Source organism: Topomyia yanbarensis, chromosome 3 (genome assembly GCF_030247195.1).
Source record: "Topomyia yanbarensis strain Yona2022 chromosome 3, ASM3024719v1, whole genome shotgun sequence".
In the NCBI taxonomy this organism is placed as follows: Eukaryota; Metazoa; Arthropoda; class Insecta; order Diptera; family Culicidae; genus Topomyia; species Topomyia yanbarensis.
In genome coordinates this window covers 421,928,496-421,946,875 of record NC_080672.1, presented here as the reverse complement: position 1 = coordinate 421,946,875, position 18,380 = coordinate 421,928,496, and the positions used below count along the sequence as shown (strand labels likewise).

Sequence of the window (18,380 nt, the reverse complement as noted above, 5' to 3'; positions counted from 1 at the left end):
TATAATATAATATAATATAATATAATATAATATAATATAATATAATATAATATAATATAATATAATATAATATAATATAATATAATATAATATAATATAATATAATATAATATAATATAATATAATATAATATAATATAATATACCAAATTTTCCCCTTCTAGTTGAATCACTCATTTTAGTTTTGTGCAACATAAACATTGCACCCCACGACCACCACCAGCATGTTATGCTCGCTCTCCCGCCAGAGCGCACCCAACGTTAGGCTCTCTTCATATGTCAACTCGCGAGTTCGATATTCTCTCTAAAGACTCTTTCTCTCTTCTTTGATATCTCACTTGCAGCTCAGTCAGTAGTCGAGGAAAATACGTCGTACCGCGAGCAGCGTCTTCGGTCACGGTTTTTGAACAGCTACAACAACCTTTTTCCCGTGTAGGTATATGCAGTTTTCTGTTCGTTTGATTACATTTTAGCTCTTCTGATACGGTGTAGTAATATATCACAATTCTTTTGTGATTAATAGTATGGCAATCTGTCGAAATAGTCAAGAGGCAAAGTGTAATCACGTTGGAGTTAAGCCAAAAATCTCTAATAGAGCAAACATAAGTTGGTGCTGTGACACAACTAAGTGCTAGTATAGAGCTAGTGATAAGTAGATACATCCCATACGCTCGGCGGATTAGAGCTAAGTTGTTGTGTGCAAAACACATCCATTAATTGATTGATTAATTACATGAATGAAAATGAAAATAGTGGAGGTCGGTTGAAGCTAGTTTATTGCTTGCGAAGTGAATGCATCAAAGTGGATAATGGTACGTGTTGTGCTACTAAATTGGTGAATTACAAGAGGAAAAATCAGCAGCAGCAGTAGCATTCGGAACGAGAAGTCAAATGCCTTTTTCCCATTCAACTGGAGTACGATTGATCGGTTTAATGCTGTGAGGGGGAAGCGAAGCGTTTGTTGATTGTGGCCTGTGGTTCTGTGAATAGTGTGTAATGGGAAAAATAGTGGTTTCAACAAAGTAGGAAGTTGAGAGAGTGTGTGTGGCGTGGGAAAAGGGGGAATAGCCACTCAAGTGAGCAGGTGGTGTACGCGGAGATAGCAGAAGACAGGTGCTAACGAAAATTAAAAAAAACAAGTGCAGTGTGCCAGAAAGGGGAAGTTCACATAATACCATAGGTGTAGGTGGAAGCTCGTACCGGAATAGGAACCGGAAGGGATGGCCAGTACGCCTAACTCCATTGAGGTGCAGATCGATAACTTTCTGGAGCAATTCAAACGGAGTGCTTCAAAGGCCATGGAAGGCGACTGGTCCTCGTCCTCGTCGACGGCCGTCACGACGCCACAGTCGGCCGGATCCGGGCCCAAAATACGGAATATTTTCAGTGAGCAAAGTGAAGGTGAGTGAACTGGGTTGCCGCACTGGGTGCGTGAGCGAATGTGAATGACTCATGCATTGATGGGTGGACGGGAGGCTCGAAATGGGGTTAAGAATAGAATAAGGAAAAAGCTGGAGAGCTGGAATTGTGCACGATTGTGCGCTATAGTATCGATTTTCCCACGTTCCTGTGTGCTTCTGTATGGGATCGAGCCAACGAATGACTGGGGATGCAAGAGAACAGACAATTCGAGCACAAATACCGTACATTATCAGTACTGTTTGGAGGTGTTTTATCTGTTTATTTGCACACCGATAACTCAAGGCGGCAGGGAAGAGGGATGACGTTCATTGTGTGAACTTGCAGCTAGGCCTCTTGTTTGGGAAAGACGTATACCGGATTATGTGCGGTGTGCCGTTTTTCTCTGACATCATTCGTTTATTGACGATGAGTGGCACTACGTAGACATTGACGGTCGTTTCAGATAGAGGAAGTGTCCTTCGCTTGTCTCTTCGCGTCTTTTTGAGTAAGTCGTACTTGTCAATAGTATGGTGGTTAATGAATTGGAAAAATTCTTTTCTTCGAATTAAGCTTCGTTAAATCTGCCAAGTATGTTTTTACGTTGGTAGATATCGTACGATTTGGGTATGGTTTACAAGGCAAACCATTTTCACGCAATTTAGATTATACTTAAGAAGTTACTCGAAATCGAAACAAATTTAAGGGTTTACAGTGTAGAATTTAAAAAATAATCGGTTCTTAAAACTGAGCAGGAGTATGATGACCGTACAACGCGTAGTTTCTACGTCGTGAATGTTCAGAACTAGCGGAATTGCACCGAGAATCAACGAATAAAGACTGGGCAGTGGCGTCGTCATAAAGGGGATTTAATCCCCCCGCTACTCAAAATAATTTAGAATAAAAAAAGATGGGTGAGTAAAGGCATAACTGCAATCAGGTAGAATACACTTAAGAGCAAGTTTTTCAAAAGGTTGCACCATTTCGTTCGAGAGGTCGTAGTTTGATGAAAGTTTCAGTTTTTCTTTGTGCATATGTGAGATCAACTTCGGTCAAACATTAGAGTCCTACTTTGAGGGGAAGTAGGGTAAAACGGTCATAGAAATTTTGTGCAAAGAAATAGGTCAAAATTGTAAAATCTCTTGAAATCTGGTTTAACTTGATGAAATCTAATTCTGTTTAGTCTTTCTGAAAGGTACACCTTTTTGATTTATCATCGATACCGTTTTCCCTGCTGTGTGTAGTCTATCGTGCGCTCCCCACCCCGCCGTTCAAACCGAAACCAAGCACGTACATGAACGATTGTACCATCCAGACGATATAGCCATGATGTTGCTCGTTTAATATTCAAGCGACGAATGACTAAAACGGGCACGCGAGACCTCTATTTGTAAGTTTTGTTTAAAATCTCAAAGGCTGCCCCTTTCATATTGTGAGAAATAGCAAAGTTAACTCAGATACCGTATTCCACATCATTTGATCACTTCGCTTGAAGTTTTTGACATGGGCACTATGGGAAAATATGAGGAACAATAAAGTAAATGCTATAACTCTTGAAGGGAAATTAATATTTAAATCTTTTTTTTAATTCTTAGCATTTTAATGAAAGTGTCTATATTTTACCAAAAACAAGCCATGCTGGAGTTTTGGGGTATTTTGTCCAAAAAATTCCTTATTCCTTATAACCATTCTAGTCTATGCTGCAAAACATAAATATTTTAATGTTTTTCAAATGTGAAAAGTTTCAAAAATCGAACGGAGCTTTTACGACCTTTGTCAGAATACGAGAGGTTCGGGTTCTACAGCATTCATATTAAATTTAATCATTTTCTCGTGCATATATCTTCAATTAAATTTTATTAAAAGAATTTTACTGAACGTAAAAAATCTTAAGGAATAAAATGGAAGAAGATTTACTGTCGGTAAAATTCAGATACATTAGATTTTTTGACATTTTGTCTCGATTCCTTATTTAATCTTTAAATAGCACATTTTTATTTAATTTACTAGTTTTAGTATGAAAAATGCTTAGTAATTACATGGTGTACGTTTCATTTCAGGAAAAATACGGGAAGTAGGGGTGTTGGGGCATTTGATTAAAAAAATGGTTTCAAACCCAAATGTCGAAAATTCTGATATTTCTGAGTTTTACCGACAGCGAATCTATTTCCATTTTGTTCCTGATGATTTTCCACGTTCAACAAGTTACATTTAATAAAAATCGATTGAAGAATAGTAGAGATATGCACGAGAAAATAATTAAATTTAATATGAGTGCAAAATGCTCTAGAACCCCAACTTTTCGTATTCTGGCAAAGGTGGCCAAAATTACGTTCCATTTCTTTACTTTAGGAAAACTGCGAAAAAGGCATAATTTGCAAAATAATAGTTATTAAGAATAAGGAATATTTTGGACAAAATGACCCAAAACTCCAGTTTCTCCTATATTTTGGGAAACGAAGATATTTTCATTACCTTTAAAAAAATATAAATTAAAAATTTCCGAGTGCTACTTCAAAATTTATAACATTGCATATATTTTTGCTCATATTTGCCCATAGTGTTAATGTCAAAAACTTCAAGCGAAGTGGGCGTGGGTCTAAAGTTGTCCAAATGATGTGAAATTTGGCATCTGAGTTTACTTTGACATTTATCACAACATGAAAGGAGCGGTCTTGGAGATTTCAAAAATGATTACTTTTACAATGCCCTACTACCCGTATTTGATTGAGTCACTTACATGCAAGTGTGTGCATATTTCAACGTTGCCGAAAATACATAGCGTCTACCGCTATATTATCACAATTATTTTTCATTGTCTGATAAACATTTCGAAAATATTTTTTTAACATCTTAAGGGCTTTCGAAAAAATGTGGGAACATATGTCGTATGTCGTAGTGTTCCGAAAATTGTCCAAATTTATTCAATAAAAAACAAATTGTAATGAAAAGGCTCACGAGAAACTAATTCCGAAATTGGAACTAGGCATTATCTTTAGATTTCAACTGAAGCTCACATTTGAAGACTGTTACAGTTTTTTCAAATATTCGGAAAAAATTGATTGGTAAGTCGAAAATCGAAATTAATTCTATCTAACAAAATTTGAAACAACCATAAAACTCTTCCCAGTTGTTTGGTTGCAGTAATCACGCAATCACCCATCAGTGCAAAACCCTTCTATTAATCAGAACTTTTCAACAGCTGAAGTCTATCTTCCAAGCATCGAATCAATCTGAAATCCTTCGATACATTATAGATGAGAGCACATTTTGTGTACGAACTTCACTGCCGTTGCACGCATAGGTGGTTCTATCGAACATGGGACATGCGTATAACGGCAGTTTAATAGCGCTCGAAAAGTACGATGCAAAATTTGTTTCTTGGATAAGTAGATGCAACGATGCAGGTGCTTTATGGTGATACAAGATGTCCTTCTATTCGTGAAGTGGAATATTTATTGTGAGAAAATATGTGGGTTAGTTCCGTGCTCACCTGCATGCAGTTTCATCATGTAATAAATACTGTAAAAATTGCATTAAGGACGTTCGTTGCCGAAAAACTCCTCATTCGCCGAAAAGAACTCTAAAATTGTAATTGTCCCATCCATCTATCACGATCATGACAATCCTTAAGCTCGGGCCCCGCTTTGTACCTAAGAGAATCAAATCGCTTTGTGTCAATAATGTAAACAAAATTAACTAAACGGAATCTTCTCAAACAAAGGAATCATGATCATCATGACCGAACTATCAGTAGCGACTGGCTTAAATGGCACGGCAGGTAATTTCGCTTGACGATGACTCCAGCTCTGCCATGTTCGGAGGATTCCTTGGAGATCACCTGTACGTTGTTGGCGACAAACCACTCAATGACCGTTTTCTGTCATGACAGGATGTCAAATTCGGTAAAAAGAACTAAGAACAATCGTGTTACTTAAAGAAAGGCAGTAGTTGTTTTACCGGATACTCGTACAGGTAAATTTCGTGGTTGACGATACAGGCTACAATGCAAAAATATTGCTTTTCAAGCTACTGACAGCCTGCCAAACTAGATATTTCTTTACAAACTTCGACAGTTTCATTTGCTTCAAAATGCCGTCCCGCCGCAGGAAACTGTTTGATGCCTGCCTTGATCAACGTTAGTCATTTTAATGTAACGTAAGCACACACCCACTTACTACAGGAAGCTAGGGTAAATGTCCTAATTTACACTCAAGTTTATTTATTATTATATTTGCATAAACTCGTACACTACTATTCCTACATTCTTACGCCTTTTTATCTCGCGGCTAACATCGTTATCACCACTAGTATTTCCACATATATGAACGGAGCGTGTACCATATTCCATATCTACATCCGAACCGGTCGGGGTTACCGACTTTCTCGGTCTCTATCGGCCACTTTTTCTAGTTATAGTTCGTTAAGTTACGATCTACGAGATACAAATATATTTACCGATGAACCATTAAGTCCGTGTTTCGCAGTCCTTCATAAAGATACTTGCCTTTTCAAAAATTTTAAGATTTTAACATCTGTAATGCCCATTAGGAGGTTGATATCACTCATCTTACTCTGGAAGTAGAAATTTGTTTATATAATTCTTCTTATCAATTCGTGATAAACCTGGTTTGTTCTCTTTCTAGTAATCTAGTTAATATTGCAGTACGCGCGTGTGAAATTGCTAGTATGTACATCATACAAAATAAGTTTTAAGTACATTTCATGCTTAGTTTAGTCCACTCAAAATTATTTCACATCCTCGTCACGAAAAAAATCGATAGCTTTTGTAGTTGTAGCCCCACTTTGTTTTCCACTTTAACTCTTTTCCTTTCAGAAATTTTTGGTGCTGTTCTTTTTGCTAGTTCGTCTTCTGTACAAATAATATTTGACCTAAGTATTTCTAACTATTTTCTATTTTAGTTACTTAATGAGTCTCCAGGTTGCCGGTAGCCCAGAGACTCCTAAAATCTTGAATCCAGCGCAAACTCCAGCACAATTTCGAATCTTACTAACAATTTCCCTCCCCCCGTGATACTTATGGAGTACGCAGTAGTATACACGGCCGCTAGCACAAGCAAGTGTCGGACTAACATTCCCGCCATCGCCATGGTAACGTGGTCGAAAGCCTATGAAAAGCTATACTTAGACTTTTTCGGAAAAAATTACCGATTTGAAAGCAACAAAAATAGTCAGAATGTGAACGCCAAATAAAACACAGAAGAAAACACAGAGTCTATCGCCTGTAGCACACGTAGTATTTGAAATGTGCAAAAATTAGCAACAGTTATTTCACGTGTGTTCATTTTTATTCCGACTTGGAAGTATCCCCTGTTTAAACTGTTGGATATTTCCAATCCCAGATATCCAACAGATATATCTGTTTGATTTGGGCCCAGAAAAATAATAATGATTCTTGCACTGTGAATTAGCATTGATTTTACATCATTCTTTTGCACTGGATTTTTCCAGGTTTCCCACAACCGGGACAATTTTTTTTAGGAAAAAAAATGGTCTCCGAAAATCGCTCATAACTTTTTTGTTGCGAAATGAATCAATATACTTTCTTCAGCGGAAAGGGCGAACACGAAATTATTGCGACGCATTCAACAGGGCATAACTTTTTTACCATTGGGTAAAAATCAACCAAATTTTGCACACTTTCTCATTGATGTGTATTGTTTACATGCTGTCAAAGTCGTAGTCAGGGTGGCCAGACCTACCGATTTATCGGTAGTCCTACCGATTTTGGTCTTCCCTACCGATTAACAGACGACCAAGGCACCATGGGCCACAAATCGATTTTTTTGGTCGAAAATCCAGAACTTATAAACCGTTAGTACTAGACTTTCAGTGTCTTTGGAACAAATTCTCTACAATAAGTGTTCTTCATTTCAGGGAAAACAAAATTGGGGTGGCCCTCTTGATTTTTGAAATAAAAAAATTATCTCCTGAATGAAAAAAGATAGGAGAATATGACCTTCCATAGAAATGTAGAGAAATCAATTTTGAGTAACTTTGCTGAAGACGTCAAAACTCTATCTTCAACGGTTTTTATTTTACAGCGATTTCCCTTGTTCCGTTTAGGGTGGCTCTTGAAAATTCAGTTTTTTTAATATAACTTCTTTGAAGTTGATTTCTCGTAAATGTCGACTTCAGACAAAAGTTAGCTCTTACAAATGCGCACATTTCTGCTTCAGAGACTAACTCATTTACTTTTATATAAACAGAGTTATTGACGATTTTATGCTCAAAATTCGACATTTTCTAAGCTAAATAACTCCGAAGGTGGCAAAAAGTGGCAATCAATGTTATGACCAACTGATAGTACTTCAAAAACACTACAAAATAAGGGGTACATAGTTTGTCTCCTAGCGACTGTTCATGCGAAATGTTTGCTTATAAACTCCCTCTGTTATAGAGAATGTATGCGGAATTCATCTAAATTCGTACTTAAAATATATATTAATCATAGTCGCCGTTCTTATATACACATATCCGGATCTCCGATGCAAATCAAATTTAATGGTACTCTCGAAACATGTTATTCTAAACTTGTTTCGTGGAGTGAAATTGTACATGAAACATGTGGTTTTTGGACAACGGTTTATAAAAAGAATGTTTGGAGTATTTGTATGGCATACTTTTTATTCGCATGGCAAAAAAGAAATTATTATCAACGTATTACAATATATTGAAAGCTCAGGTCAGGGGCGGCAAAACATTTTACGCCCGAGTGGGTAGAAAGCATAGGATGAGGGGTCCTTTAGTAATGATTTTTTTCCCTTTTCGCAATGCATACTCTTACATTACAATCACATTAAGTCACGTTCGTTTATGCAATTGGAATTGTGGTACATCGATGTTTTCAAATGTGTGTAGCGCGAGATACTTGCGTTGCACATCTAAATTTTTTGAAATGGTTCAAAATTTCGAATGGGTAATTACCCACTCGGTTATTTTCGAGTGGGTAGTACTACCCACGCTTTCCGCCGGCCCTGGCTCTGATTTACCGTAAAGGAAGCACCCTTTGTTTAGCATTAATGATTTATTGTTCTTTTATTAATTATATTACCTCCTCTGTTTCAGCTCACTGTAATTTGCTCTAATAGTTTCCCAAAATACAATTTTTTGTCTTTGGAAATTAACAAAAAAAAAATTCCACGTGAACGTTGGGGGACAAGCTGTTCAGCTCTCATTATTAGTATTTTTACTATTATCAAACGGATAGATTGGCTGCCTCCTACTTCGGAGTTATTTTCCATACGCGGCAAAAAACTTTATCAATGATATCAATCCATTATCCATTTCATAAAAACTCTATGAGGTTATGTCGATGGATTAATTGATGTTAATAATGGGTCTTTTATGAATTACTTCAAGCGAGATAACCTACATATTAAAAACGGAAGTTTAGACTACTAAGGATTGTGCAAATATGCGATAATTCAACAATTTCGACTGCTCTGGAAGATTCACGGATTCTGTCAAGTGACAGTTTTTATGTTGATTTTAAGCTTTTAGGATAGAGATTCTATCAGGATTCTTAAACTTTTCACCGAGGGAAACAATGTAAAACTGGTGTTGTATAGTATAAATTTTCAGTATTTTTCATTCTGGGACGATTTTCATTAATTACGTATTTCGTTGTAAGTTTTACACAAGAAACAATAGGTAAAACGTAACCAGGTTGACGTACAAGCTCCTTACCCATTAAGTGGGTTATTCCACTTTTATTCAAAATGGGCAGTTTTCTATGCATTAAAAGGTACTTTAATTTATCAGAGTAGAAATTGTTGAAACGCACAGAAAAAAATTTACCACTGAGAAAATCATTATAGGGACGATCCATAAATGACGTAGCATTTTTTTAGTGATTTTTAACACCCCCCTCCCCCATCGTAGCATTTCGTCACAAACCTCTAAATACCCCCCCCCCCTGGTAATTACGTAGCTTCACAGTAATTCTCCCCCCCCCCTTGTCCACGAAAAATATAAAAAAATGAAAAACGATGTTAGTTAGTCCCCTTTAAAAAAGCTACGCAGCACGACATGACCACTTACCCCTCTGTCGTCACACATCATCACAAAATACAATACTCCCCCTCCCCACGTCATTTATGGATGATCCCATATTAGTTTTTTAAACTAATAAGTTGGTCTCCAAAGAAAAAATAGTCACTTATCAGAACGAAATTTCAATTTTTTTGGAAAATTTGCTTCAAAAGTATTTTATTGAAACACTATTTTTTAAAAGGTCAAGCTAAACCAAATAATGGAAAATGCCGTAAAATAAATGCCTCTGACGATATTTAAGGAATTGTCAAAAAAGTTACTCAAACATGATTACTTTTTTAATTTTCAGTAGGTCTTTATACTTCTATTGTTATTATTCAGGAGAAATTATTTTCATTCCAAAAAGCAAGAAAACCACCCTGTTTTTTACACAGAAATGAAGCGCACTTATTGTGAAGAAGTTCTTTTGAAGACACTGAATGTCTAGCACTTACGGGATATAAGAACTGTATTTTCAACAAAAAATCGGTTTTTGGCTCATGGAACAGAGGTAGTTTCTAAGCAAACATTTCACATGAACAGTCTCTAGGAGACAAACCATGTACCCCTTATTTTGTAGTATTTTTAAAGTACTTTCAGATGGTAATAACATTGATTGCCACTTTTTGCCACCTTCGGAGTTATTTAGCTTAGAAAATATCGAATTTTGAGCATAAAATCGTCAATAACTCTGTTTATATAAAAGTTAATGAGTTGGCCTCTGAAGAAGAAATGTGCGCATTTGTAAGAGCTAACTTTTGTCTGAAGTCGACATTTACGAGAAATCAACTTCAATGAAGTTATATTAAAAAAACTGAATTTTCAAGAGCCACCCTAAACGGAACAAGGGAAATCGCTGTAAAATAAAAACCGTTGAAGATAGAGTTTTGACGTTTTCAGCAAAGTTACTCAAAATTGATTTCTCTACATTTCTTTCGAAGGTCATGTTCACCTATCTTTTTTCATTCAGGAGATAATTTTTTTATTTCAAAAATCGAGAGGGCCACCCTAATTTTGTTTTCCCTAAAATGAAGAGCACTTATTGTAGAGAATTTGTTCCAAAGACACTGAAAGTCTAGTACTAACGGTTTATAAGTTCTGGATTTTCGACCAAAAAAATCGATGTGTGGCCCATGGTGCAAGGTAAAACTACCGATATTTTGTTATTCCTACCGAAAACTACCGATTTTTATTGATTTTGGACACATCCTACTCAACATTCTTTTTTTGGGTTAGATTTGGTCAGATATCTGTGTTGTCAGTATTTTACAATTCCAGTTCAATACTACGTTTTTGGGACAACAACCCGGCCTACCGATAACTACCGATAAACTTTTAGTGACCCTACCGATATTAAGGAATTCTATCTGGTCACCCTGGTCGTAGTCATGTTTTTCGATTCAACGAAAATGGAGGTGAACCAACGCGAGTCGAGAGAACAAATTCTTTCCAAACACCTGGAATTTCCTGACCTGTCGCACCGGCAGTTGGGAAAAATGTTGAACATTCACCATTCAACCGTCTCCAGAGTGTTGAAGCGGTTCCAGGAGCGATTGACGTTGGACCACGGCAAAGGAGCTGGAAGAAAACCGGGACCGGAGAACAAGAAGACGGAGGGAAAGGTGAAGCGGATGATTAAAGCAAATCCCAACGTCTCAAGCCGTGATTTGGCTAAAAAGATCGGCATGGCGCAGAACTACGTCCATAATGTATAGAAGAGAGCTGGACTACATACACACAAGGTACAGAACTTCCCAAACCGCGATGAGCGGCAACAATCGACGGTTAAAACTCGGGCACGGAAGCTCTACGAGAAGATGCTGACAAAATATGGCTGCTGTGTGATGGACGACGAAACGTATATAAAAGCCGATTTTAAGCAAATTTCGGGGTTGGAGTTTTTCACCGGCAAGAGCAAGTTCTATGTGGACGACAAATTTAAGAAGAAGAAAATGTCGAAGTTCGCCTCCAAATATCTCATTTGGCAGGCCATCTGCTCTTGAGGAGTGAGCCTTTCGTGACAAAGGGCACAGTAAATGGCGAGATCTACAAATCTGAGTGCCTCGAGAAGCGCCTTTTGCCGTTCTTGCAGCAGCACGACGAAGCTCCGCTATTTTGGCCAGATTTGGCATCATGCCACTATTGTAAAAGTGTCCTGGAGTGGTATGAGGCCAATTCTGTCCATTTTGTTCCAAAGGACATGAATCCGCCAAACTGTCCGGAGCTGCGCCCGGCGGAGCAGTACTGGGCAATGATGAAGCGGGAACTTCGGAAGAGCAAGAAGACAGTCAAAGACGAGAAGGACATGTTAAGAAAATGGAAAAAAACTGAGAAACTGGTACCGGATGACACTGTAAAGACTTTGATGGAGGGCATCAAGCGAAAATGCGTTCAATTTTACACTCAAGGCTCCATCGATTAACTTTTATTTTGATTTTTGAAGTAAATATATGTAGAAAACTACCCTAAAATTTTGGTTTGATTTTACACATTATAAGAAAATTGGTATGACATTTTCGGTGTCGCAATAATTTCGTGTTCGCCCTTTAGGTATTTATCACATGTCTCGATCGGTTTACAGAACTTGGCATACAACTGACCGAAACGAATTTTACGGACTTGGCCCACAACCGGGGACTGGCCCCTGCAATAAATAGGGCTCCGCGAAGAATAACCTGCTCTTCCATCTTCTACTTTCGGTCGTTCAATTGTCATATTTCATTAATTATTCTAAATTCTTTGAAACGTGTCCTAATTCCAACCCATTTGTTTTAGTGATGTGAGAATGCATGGTAGGGATAGGTGTCGTTTGATACATATGGTTAAGTTTTGTTAATGATTTCTTCGAACGTTCGATTTGTAGTAATTTAGAATAATTTACGTACTATAATCAAATATAAAATAAAATTAAATTCATTGCAACTTACCTATTTTGATTTTATTTTTAAGTGTATCAGTTATTCTTTGCCCCACTTACACTGATACCAATATAGGGTGATGAGCCTATTTTGGCACCATTATGGAGAGGGTCGCACTATTTTTTGAACAACTTAAAAAGAAGCCTATTACCTATAACTTTTTTCAGAATAAAGTATCAGTGTACTGTTTCTTAAGCATCTGTATAATGCTTATTTGGCAGAATTGTCTCAATTTTCAGCATAAATGAAAATAAATATTCTATTCTGTGCATCTATTCCCACCTGTACGTTCCAATTATCGCCTCATGGGTGTGCCGATTTCCACCTCTTCGAAAAACAATCTAGTTTAAACGCAATGCCTCATATTTCATTTGCGTCGATTCTAACTAGGTATCCAGATCATGGACGCCAACGCGTGATTTGTAAAACGAATCATTCTGCTTTTTTCAGCCGATCAAAACAAACGTAAACATCACGTACACGAAAGAAACTCATCAGCTGTTAGTAGAAGAGCGCCCAGAACTGCGCATGCAGGAAATAACCATGCGAAAGTTAACAACTGGAATACAAAGTTTCACATACACATTACTTCCTCGCGATCCAAATTGTATGTGCAGATGAAAATAAAATATCTGCAATCAACAATTAGTTGAATAGCTTGAAATGATTGATTACTTATACATGAAATTGCATTACAATATATTTTCAAGTTCATGTTTTGGGTTGGCCGCACTGGTGATTCTTTTCTGTACGATGGATGCAAAAAAGTTTGTTTTGATTGTGGTAGTGTATCGGCAAAACATGGCAAAATTATGACCGCCAGTATTTAATATTTTCCTATTATAACACTAGGCATATCCTAGTGTTTGACGAGTGCTTTTAAAGTAAAATAATCGTAAAAAGGTTCTCCAGCTAAAATAAAGGTATGTATCAGTGCAATATCTAATATATTTGTGCCGGAATAACGAGATATGAGGCGGTAAATGCTGGCTCGAAAGTGTTTATTTTGCTAAGCGCCGTTGCGTCCTGTTTCGGTTCACTACGCGAGTGAGGCGGATCAGCAGATATTTCAATAAGGTGATTTTGTTTTAATTAAAAGTTGGATTTAGTGGATAGTTCTGAATACGTATGTGCACAACAAATAAAGAATATAACTTGAGCTTATTTTTGCATACCTGTTTTAGCCAAATCGATATTGTCATTGTATCATATGCTTGGTTCGAAACCAAGGGGTACGAAATAGGGTCATAATAGGCTCTACTGCCATAATAGGCACATCACCCTATACGTATTTTATCGAGTGTGACCGAGCAGGCCGAAAGTTAATGAAATTGTACCACAGGGTCAAAACTGGTACAACAGCCTAGCCGCTAAGGCTGTGAACCATTTGGTGAAATTTTTAACATTTAGTTAAAATCTGACACTTCGAAAGTTATTTTCAAAATAACCCTACTCTGGAGCATGGTTAAAATTGACAGAGCGATAGTTAAATTTGACAGCTCAATGGTTAAAATTTTGCCCATGATGCAGAATAAAAAGGTGGAAACATTTTCTGTACCTAATTGAGGTTGTCAATATTTTTCAATACAAAATTAAGGGATAAAGATGGAAACGATAACGTGTTGTGTTACGATTTGTTTGGGTTATTTCATGATGTGGATGTTTACTTTTCGAGGCTATGACTGTCATACTTAATGTAATAAGAAAAAAAAACTAATGTAATTTTGTGGACTTTCGACTGGATTATTGTTATCTAGAAATTTGAACGGCTTTTTTACAGTCCTTAGTGGATTAAAACGATTTGTTTGCTTTTAAATCCCAACGTTTCGACACCTTTTTTGCGCCTTCTTCAGGGGAGACTATATTACACACCACAAAGAATTATTTCGCCCGCAAAAAGTCCACTCCACCATAAGCTCTATTTGAAACAATTCCACACCAGCACTGCAACATTTCACTTTCTACACAGAACTATAATTCACCCATTTTGTACGTCTGCTCTAAACAAGATCGATCAAAGCCAAAGAATATTTAACCAAATGTGTAATTTCATCGTTATTGCAGTAAGTCCAGATTCAGTTTAAATAGTTAGTCAAAGTTTATGTGTAGCTCGTTAAATTTATTGTGTATTATTTGTAGCGTTTGTGCCAGAAGCAAAATCCCCATATATTGACCATCCAGTTACATGTCAGTGATATTAACGAGGAACGATAATCAGTTTTTGTAAGTTCTTGTAATATTTTATTGTAATTGTTATATGTAAAATTCGTCTACTCTGTTACTCCGCAATATAGTCTCCCCTGAAGAAGGCGCAAACAAGGCGTCGAAACGTTGGGATTTAAAAGCAAACAAATCGTTTTAATCCACTAAGGACTGTAAAAAAGCCGTTCAAATTTCTAGAAAAAAAACTAATTTTAAAATATCGACAAATGTTCACACCTCTACCAACTTGTGGTCATCGCAGCTGTCGATTCTAAATATTGCGAATCTTTTGTAAAATCCACATCGTGATATATCAGCCATGCGCCGCCAAGCCGTGCGCCGAATCACGCGCCTATTCACTTTGCATTAGTGCAATCGAAAAAACGATTTGACGTTTATTTTTGTTTCGTTCGCACTCATGTATGAAACATATAGCAACAAATCGACGAAATGCTAGTTTATCTCGGGATAGACAATAACTAGGGTGATGAGCCTATTTTGGCACCATTAGGGAGAGGGTCGCACTATTTTTTGAACAACTTTAAAAGAAGCCAATATTATCTATAACCTTTCTCAGAATAAAGTATCAGTGTACTGTTTCTTAAACATCTATATAATGCTTATTTAGAAGAATTGCCTCCATTTTCAGCATAAATAAAAATAAATGTTCCATTCTGTGCATCTATTCCCACCTCAACGATCCAAATATCGCCTCATGGGTGTGCCAATTTCCACCTCATCGAAAAACAATCTAGTTGAAACGCAATGCCTCATATTCCATTTGCGTCGAATCTAACTAGGTATCCAGATCATGGACGCCAACGTGTGATTTGTAAAACGAATCATTCTGCTTTTTTCAGCCGATCAAAACAAACGTAAACATCACGCACATCAATGAAACTCATCAGCTGTTAGTAGAAGAGCGCCCAGAATTGCGCACGCAGAAAAAAAAAACCATTCGAAGGTTAGCAACTGGAATGACAAGTTTCACATCACACATTGCTTTCTCCCGATCCGAATTTTATGTGCAGATGAAAATAAAATATCTGCAATCAACAATTAGTTGAATAACTTGAAATAATTGATTACTTATACCTGAAATTGCATTACATTATATTTACAAGTACATGTTTTGGTTTGGCCGCACTGGTGATTCTTTTCTGTATGATGGACGCAAAAAGTTGGTTTTGATTGTGGTAGTGTATCAGCAAAACATGCCAATAATAGGAACCCCCGTATTTAGTTTTATCCTATTATAACACTAGGCCTATTCTAGTGTTTGACGAGTGATTTTAAAGTGAAATTATCGTAAAAAGGCTCTCCAGCTAAAGGTAAGTATCAGTGTAATGTTTAGTATATTTGTGCCGGAATAACGAGATATGAGGCGGTAAATGCTGGCTCGTAAGTGTTTATTTTGCTAAGCGCCGATGCATCCAGTTTCGGTTCACTACGTGAGTGAGGCGGATTAGTAGATATTTCAATAAGGTGATTTTGTTTTAATTAAAAGTTGGATTTAGAGGATAGCTCTAGATACATATGTGCACAACAAATAAAGAATATAACTCGAGCTTATTTTTTCTCACCTGTTTTAGCCAAATCGATAGTGTCATTATCTCATATGCTTGGTTCGAAACCAAGGGGTACGAAATAGGGTCACAATACGCTCTACTGCCATAATAGGCACATCACCCTATATGTCAACTTTTGAAATGGTTCGCTCTCGCGGTTAAATTTTTCCATTCACGAGAAAATAACTTTCGAACTGTCAAAGTTTAACTAAAGGTTAAAAAATCGCCAAAGGGTTCACAGCCTGAATAGGAAACTGACGAAAACAGCGCAAAAAAGTGCCAAGCAACCTTCAAACTTTAATCCGCCTACTGTTAAATATATAATGCAAATCGAAGTTCGCGTAGGTGGAATGAGAATGCAAAATGTGAATTTTAACCAACTCTCGAGTACTTTTTCAAATGGACGTAAGTAACAATGAGAGATTCTCTTTGAGGTCTTTCTCTTCTGTTCATTACTCGGCCATTTCAACATTTACTACTCTACTCTTTGCATAATATTGTAGTAAAAACCGTCGGCTTTCGATATGTACTGGAAAATTAGTGCAAAGTGTTGTAATGACGTCGTAATAAACGAAAGAGAAAGTATACAAAGAGAGGCTCTCAATGTTACTTACGTCCATTTGAAAAAGTACTCGAGAACTGTTAACTAGATAACCTTGACACTGATGCTTTTTTCACAGTAAGATAAGGCATGGTGGTGAGATGAAACAAAATAAACTTGTAATCGAAACGAATGTATGTTCACACTCCGAACATTTTTCAATTTCGCTGTCACTGTTTAACCTTTCTAGTTTGATACGCACTCGACGCACTTTTTCGAAAACGATCCGAAATTTGGATTCGCCATTTCTTGAACAAGCGGCTGGGCTGAGGTGCTCCTCCATGTGATTGCTGTAACATTTTTTTTTTCGTTTTTGTTGATTTTCACCGCCTATTATTTGATAATCTGCACCGGGCGGTATTTTATGTATGTTTTTCCGTGCACTTTTATTCGATAACAAAGTTGAATGGAACACCTGTTGTTTCTGTTTTCTCAGTCGGATGAAAAAAAAGTTCAAGGTCCAATCCTCCATTTGAGTTTCGTTTGAAGTGCTCTGCATTTCACTTTTGCTGTTTTGAAGGCTTTTTTGCGTCGTGATTTGGTGGCACATGTGCCCTGAAAGTACAAATTAATGAGTAGAGCGTTGCAAATTTCATCAGGTGTGCATTTGCTGAATTTTTAACTAAACCCCATAGTTGTTCTATTCAGATAGAATTAATATATTTGATATATTCCAATTATTTACTGCTGTTCTACGCATTATTGTCCCGTGGATATGGAATCTCATAGAGCACGTGACTAGAACATGAGACAATTACGTGTATAACGGCAGTTTAGTTGTGAAAGCTTGTTTGTGATGCTGACGTCGTGTTAATATTGTATAATATGGATACGACGAAAAGTTTTCCAACATGCGTCCGAAAGATATTCGAATCTTTCACCCCCAGCTGCTATTAGTGACTGTAACTATGTTGTAAAACAGGGAAACTATACATTGAGATCAAATATTAGTTTTGTATCATCATATTATAAAACAAAAATATTTGCGTCGACACGGACACATCAATACGTATTACCCCCGCACGTTCGACGTTTCGAAATTTAATCGAAAATAGCAACTTGTTAATCATCCTACTTTTAAATAAAACCGGGTGATGATAGTAGTTGCCATCTACCGATAGCGTAAATCGACCCGTTATAGGATGCACTTTTGGTGGTTGTTTGCTGGTTTTTATGATGTTTGAAACACCTAAAATTGCCAGACATGAACCTCGGTCCATCTTAGGTTTCGTATCTTCGCTACACGGACGCCAACGATAATAATAGCCCTAACAATAATGCGTTACTACTAGGCATATAAAGGGAAATGTTTCTGCATCTAAACTGCCAGCACTCAGTTCTGGTCTGGGAGTTTTGATGAGTCGTCTGGTATGGCCTGCTGGGATGATGATAATGCATAATGCAGTATGTCTGCTAGGAACACTCCTCAAACTACGCTTTTTTTTATTCATGGTGCCAAGGTACATTTCAACCACATATGCCAATAAAGAATCCCGCATAAAACAGATTCCAGTACTTGTGCACGGTGTAATTTATGGAAAACCCCTTCCGGGGAACCCTAGCTTCGCCGATGCGGCGATGTGTCACAATATGCAGAAGCTGAACTAACCGTGGAATGAGTATCGGTACCTACCTACTA

General features: G+C 37.2%; 1 protein-coding gene across 3 annotated transcripts in view; it reads left to right on the top strand.

The window, feature by feature from the left end:
* The first annotated feature begins 359 nt into the window (after nt 1-359).
* Nucleotides 360-18,380, top strand: part of LOC131692963 (guanine nucleotide exchange factor DBS) — a 382,061-nt gene continuing 364,040 nt past the window's right edge. The window contains exons 1-2 of one of the 3 annotated variants that reach the window (XM_058980403.1): nt 360-431; nt 595-1,400. In XM_058980403.1, the coding sequence (XP_058836386.1) occupies nt 1,220-1,400 (181 nt within the window). In that variant the 5' untranslated portion in view covers nt 360-431; nt 595-1,219. Of the gene's footprint in view, nt 1,401-18,380 lie in introns of all 3 variants that reach the window. The other 2 variants (XM_058980402.1, XM_058980404.1) reach the window with 2 other exon arrangements.